At 43.2% G+C, this 6,299-nt stretch overlaps 1 protein-coding gene across 1 annotated transcript; it reads left to right on the top strand.

Annotated features, from left to right (window-relative positions):
• Positions 1–544: 544 nt before the first annotated feature.
• Positions 545–6,130, top strand: CHRNA3 (cholinergic receptor nicotinic alpha 3 subunit; the record flags this gene model as incomplete). The annotated part of the gene is made up of 5 exons (XM_083370984.1): positions 545–658; positions 871–915; positions 2,741–2,850; positions 4,018–5,035; positions 6,002–6,130. Exons 1-5 carry the CDS (start codon positions 617–619, stop codon positions 6,128–6,130), a joined length of 1,344 nt encoding a protein of 447 aa, XP_083227110.1. The 5' UTR covers positions 545–616.
• Between the last annotated feature and the right edge of the window lie 169 nt (positions 6,131–6,299).

The raw sequence follows: 6,299 nt of genomic DNA, 5'->3' as shown, positions 1-6,299 counted from the left end.
AAGTCAGACATTTCTTAAGTATGGCCCCATTTTACAACCTTTCTTGCCACAGACTGTTATGGGAATCACTGCAGCTGTAACACGGTCGTTAAGTGAAACTGGCTTTCCCCATTGACCTTGCTCGTCAGAAGGTCTCAGAAGGGGATCGCGTGACCCTGGGACACGGCAACCGTCATAAAACAAGAGCCAGTTGCTAAGCATCCAAATTTCAAACATGGGGTGCAGCAACTATTCTAAGTGTGAAAAACAGTCATAAGGCACTTTTTTCAGTGCTGTTGTAGCTTCAAATGGTCACTAAATGAATTTTTGTAAGCCGAGGACTACATGTAAGTATATTTTCACCCCCTACCCCCCAGCATACATCCAGGTATGGTTCATGGCTGGTATAAAAGCCTATAGAACTGCTTCTAGATAGGGGCAAAGAGCGGGCTTCCCTAACTGGCCTAGTGGTCAGTTCTCGTTCTTAGCAGGTTCAATACTCAGAGCAGTATAAGGAAAATTTGTGGTATGTTTTCCAGGCATGTTTTGTTCCGACAACGAGCACCGGCTGTATAACGAATTGTTTGCCAGTTATAACAAAATCATCAGGCCTGTTGAAAATATATCTGATCCCGTCATGGTTTGGTTCGAAGTGTCTTTGTCACAGCTGGTCAAAGTGGTGAGTAACTGGAGAGCCTTTTATCTCAGAATAATCTGGCTGAGCGTCCTCAGTATTTTCCATTTTTTCCCCCAGTTTAATCTGTAGCAGTGCGATTTCCTAGAGTGTCTTATTCAAGTACTAACTGTTGGCTGTTTTAGATCAGATGCTCAGCCGAGCTTTATATAATTTAGGTTTTAAATATGGTACACGCATTTTTTTTTCTCCCTCAGGATGAAGTGAACCAGATTATGGAGACTAATTTATGGCTGAAGCATGTAAGTAAAGAACAAAAAGATTCTGTTTGAAAAAAAATACGGGGAGAAGAAAAAAGTGCAAGGCTGTGTTAGAAGGGCATTCCAACTTTCCAGCAGTTAGGATTCTTAACTTTTGTTGGGGTGGGGGCAACACCCAGTAATTTACTTAGACACGCACATCCAAGCAGTTTTTAATACAAATAAGAGTTATACCTGAGATTGATGGCTTGGAAGTGGATTCAAGAGTTTTAGACACTTTTAATACACTGCTGACACCTAGTGGTCAGGAATCTTAGGACTACAAAAAGGATCAGGAAATTTGTCATTAAGCAGTCATAAGTCAGAATCCGATTAGAGCGGAAAGGGACCTTGGAGGTCTTCTAGTCTAACCCCATGCTCAAGCAGGAGACCCTATACCATTTCAGACAGGTGGCTGTCCAATTTCTTCTTAAAAACCTCCAGTAATGAAGCACCCACAACTGTCCTCATTGTTAGGAAGCTTCTCCTTAATTCCAGCTTGCTTCTCTCCTTGAATAGTTTCCATCCATTGCTTCTTGTCCTGCCTTCAGGGGCTTTGGAACATAAGTTGACCTCCTCTTCTTTGTGGCAGCCCCTCAAATACTGGAAGACTGCTATCATGTCCCCCCCTAGCGCTTCTTTTCTCTAGATTGGCCATACCCAATTCCTGCAACCGTCCTTCATATGTTTTAGTCCAGTCTCCAGGCCTTTAATCATCTTAGTTGCTCTTCTGCGCACTTCTCCCAAAGTCTCAACATCTTTTTTGTAATGTGGTGACCGAAAAATGGACGCAGGATTCAAGTTGTAGTCTTACTAACACTTTATAAAGCGGTACTATTAAGTTAAGCATCATGTCACATACCCGATTTTTCCAGCCTGGTTGGCTGGGGAATTCTGAGCGCTGAAGTCCACAGGTCTCGAAGCGGTCAAGCTTACATGCCCCTTGAAACTTTTCAGACTTGCGGACTTCAACTTCCAAAATTCCCCCGCTGGCTTTGAAGTCCACAGGTCTTAAGGTTGCCAAGGTTGGACATCCCTGCATTTTTGGAGAGAAAAATCACAAACACACTCACCCACTTGCTTGGAAGGTCAAACTGGTCTTGGTTTTTCCGCAGGCAGTGGAAAAGGGGAGTCACAGGAAAAGAGTTGTTTAGGGTTCCACAAGAAGCAGCCCGTCTCTACCAAACCTGCTTAGGTCTACTAAGTTTTTAATTCTCTTCCTGAACTGCTAAACTCTTAATGAATTGCATTGCATTTGCAAGCTTATTTGTACTTTTTTTTTGGAAACACATGAATGCTGCTCTCTGAAGTGGTATCTGGGACAGGGGGCGGGTATCGCTTGCAAGGAGCAAATCCCAGTGTGATTGGCCCACTTTTCTCGGCAGCGATTTGCAGAAATGTTCCTGCAAATATATATAAATCTACCACCTGGCTTTTTGCCAGCTCTGCTTTTACGGTCTTAAGCTGGAACTGAAGAAGTCTGGGAGTTGAAGTAAACGCTTCCTAAGAGGGGGCTCACACAATGTTTCTCAACCTTGACCACTTGAAGACATGGGGACTTCAACTCCCAGAATCCCCCAACTGGCCATGCCTTTGGTTGCCAAATGCCTGAATTGTAATTCGGAGGAAGGGGGAGGTAGAACAACGGTTGTAACTTTGAGGATGGGTCGCATGCCGCTTTTTCCAGCTCCCTTGTGACTTCGAACCATTTAAGTCAGGGACTCCCTGTAGGACGCTTCCTTCTCTAAGATACTATAAGGCTCTTTTCTCTTGAGGGCTGGTCAGTCTTTGGATCAACCTGAAATATCTCACGTTTTTCTTGGACCAGATTTGGAATGACTACAAACTGAGATGGAACCCAGAGAAGTATGGTGGTGTGCAGTATGTCCGAGTGCCATCAGATAAGATCTGGAAGCCGGATATCATGTTATATAATAAGTAAGATTACAGAATTAATTAAATTTTCTTTCCATAACATACCTACCCTAATTACTATCCTAGAGAGATGACTGTAACATTTTCTGAGCAGAACACACCACACTACTGGGTCAAATCTCAGTATTTGGGGAAGCCTTCATGATTTCCCCCCCAAGAAATAGCAAGAGCCCTTAGACTTATACACCGCTTCACAGCGCTTTTACAGCCCTCTCTAAGCGGTTTACAGAGTCAGCATATTTCCCCACAACAATCTGGGTCCTCATTTGACCAATTTAATTAATTTAATTTATTAATATTTCTATACCGCCCTTCTCCCTGAGGACTCAGGGCGGTGTACAGGGCAAGAATAAAACACAGAAATGTACAAAAATTAAAAGATAATTAAATACATGCCCGATTAAAATACAGTTAATACATAATAAAAACCCAATAAAAATGATAAAAAACCCCACCAATCCCCCTCATGCCAGGCCGGCTTGCTCAAACAAGTATGTTTTCAGATCGCGGCGAAAGGAGCGCAGGTCGGGCGCCGTCCGGAGCTCAACCGGTAACTGGTTCCATAGCTCCGGGGCGCCCACAGAGAAGGATCTCCCCCTGGGGGCCACAAGACGGCATTCTCTGACCGGTGGCACCCTGAGGAGGCCCTCTCTCAATCTCGAAAGAACAGAGGGCTGAGTCAACCTGGAGCCAGTCAGGATCAAACTGCTGGCAGTGAGCTGAATTAGCCTGCAATACTGCATTCTAACCACTGCACCACCATGGCTCTTATTACATTAGTAGTATTTTCCCAATCACCAGATAGGGAGTGATAGGCATGACTGCTGAAGTCAATACACTTTTGAGAGCTATGTTCTGTGTTGCTCAACATTGACCCAAAGGTACTGTCAGAACTGAAGAATCTTCTTGGATGAGAAGTGGAAATGTCCAGTTACTTTAAAAAAAAAGCATCTTTGGGACAATCAAACCATGACTGAGAATCTCCGTAGTCATGCCCAACATTGAGTTGATGCTTGCATGTTGTGGGAGCAGAGCCTAAGATCTATAGTTGAGGATCCTTCTTCCCCAACTACATTTTGCCAGGATAGGTTGCTCAGTCACTTTTATAACCAATTCCAACTGCCAGAATCTATTCTACGCTCAACTTGTTATTTCAAATGTGTTTGACAGTGCAATTGGAGACTTCCAGGTGGACGACAAAACGAAAGCCTTGCTCAATTACACTGGAGATGTCACATGGATGCCTCCGGCCATATTTAAGAGCTCATGTAAAATAGATGTGACCTACTTTCCCTTTGACTACCAGAACTGCACCATGAAGTTTGGCTCTTGGACCTACGACAAAGCTCAGATTGACTTAGTCCTCGTTGGTTCCACCATGAACCTCAAGGATTACTGGGAAAGTGGGGAGTGGGCCATTATCAAAGCCCCCGGCTATAAGCATGACATCAAGTACAACTGCTGTGATGCCTTCTACGTAGACATCACCTACTCTTTGTACATGAGGCGTCTGCCCTTGTTTTACACCGTCAACATGATCATCCCTTGCCTTCTGATTTCCTTCTTGACCGTGTTGGTCTTCTATCTTCCATCAGACTGTGGTGAGAAAATAACTCTGTGCATATCGGTCCTCTTGTCCTTGACGGTTTTCCTCCTGGTCATAACAGAGACCATTCCATCCACGTCCTTGGTGATCCCATTGATTGGAGAGTACCTCCTCTTCACCATGTTGTTCGTCACTCTCTCCATCGTCATCACTGTCTTTGTACTTAACGTCCACTACAGAACTCCTAGGACGCACACCATGCCCGAGTGGGTGAAGATAGTTTTCCTCAACTTTCTCCCTCGCATCATGTTCATGATGCGGCCCACCAGCAACGAAGACGAGGGCACACCTGAGAAAGTGAAGCCTTCTTCCAATGCAGAGCTGTCGCCTTTGAACTTCATCCGTATACCTGACAGCAGGTGCTGTCAAGACTGCTTCTCATGCCAAGGGTTTACACATGCGTGTTGCCTGCCTGAGCACAAAACATACTTGAAGGGGACCGGCAACCTGACACAGAGCTCCAGTTCTGAGTCCATGGATGCTTTGTTTTCATCTTCGTTTATGTCGCCAGAAATGAGAGATGTGATGGACAGCATCAAATACATTGCTGAAACCATGAAACTGCAGAATAAAGCCAAGGAGGTATGGTTGTATTTTAATTCCCACTTTACACAACATACTTGAAGGGGCCTCATGCTGGCAAGGCCATACTGTAAACCAGGGGTGTCCAACCTTGGCCAATTTAAGGCTTGTGGACTTCAACTCCCATGCTGGCTGATGAATCTGGTAATTGAAGTCCTTAAGTCTTAAAATGGCCAAGATTGGACAACAACAATGAATAGCTCTGTGCCATCTCCATTTTGGCCATTTCCCTATCTCACCAAAGTAGCATCTGCTCTGATTGACCATGATCTTGTGTAGTCTCAGGCGATGTCTACTTTCTACCAGGTGCCTGTGGAGGTATCCAAAAACAGAACAGCTTGCTGGATCTTCTGCAGGCAATAAAGACGTGTCATTTGTGACTTGCAAGATAGAATGGTCACAGTGCTTAAGACACAGAAACCAATACAAAAAGAAAAACAAAAAACCACACAATATTTTATTTTTTTAACAATAGTAGACAGGGTTTTTTTACAAAGGAAATAGGGGAGACACCTATTCACCAAAACTTGTGATTAGAGATCAAGTTGGTTTACAGTGATCTGAATATTTGTTTGAAATCAAAGAGGAATATTTTTGCAAATTATCTTGCACAGAAACAGGTTTGTCCATAATTTTAAAGCCTTTCAATTTCCATGGAATAGTTCACCTTCCCATATTTAACAAGTGCATCCTCAGGGTTAAAAAGATAACCAAATTAGGCAAGGAAGAAAGTCAGGAGCCAAAGACTTGTCATTATTAACTCTCCCCATCCCCGACCCCCAAGTTAGATTTGAGATAGAAGATCTGAGGATCTGCCTTCTGTAGATGTTCCACATAAGCCTTGTTTTGAAACTAATTATTGTACTGTCTGCAGACAACTGTGCCAATGGCTTTGAAATATGCACAGCAGGCCCACAAAACAGATTATTCAAAAATTGATACAACTTTTTTGCTTATTTCTTCCAGACTCAAGATGACTGGAAATACGTTGCCATGGTAATTGATCGTATTTTCCTGTGGGTGTTTATTCTCGTGTGTATTTTGGGGACAGCAGGATTGTTCCTGCAACCACTGTTGATCAAAGATGAAGTTTAAACAAGGTGACACTGCAAAAAAGGACTTTTTTTCCTTCTTGGGTGTCCAAACACATTACACTGATGTTGAACTACTTATTTCTGCTTCTTTGTGTTCCAAAATAAAGATACAGAAAAACATATAGAAGTGAAAACAACTGATTTGTATTATTCTGAGCTATTGTATAAGA

Source organism: Vipera ursinii, assembly GCF_947247035.1.
Source record: "Vipera ursinii genome assembly, chromosome: 11".
NCBI lineage: Eukaryota > Metazoa > Chordata > Lepidosauria > Squamata > Viperidae > Vipera > Vipera ursinii.
This window is presented reverse-complemented; position numbering and strand designations above follow the sequence as displayed.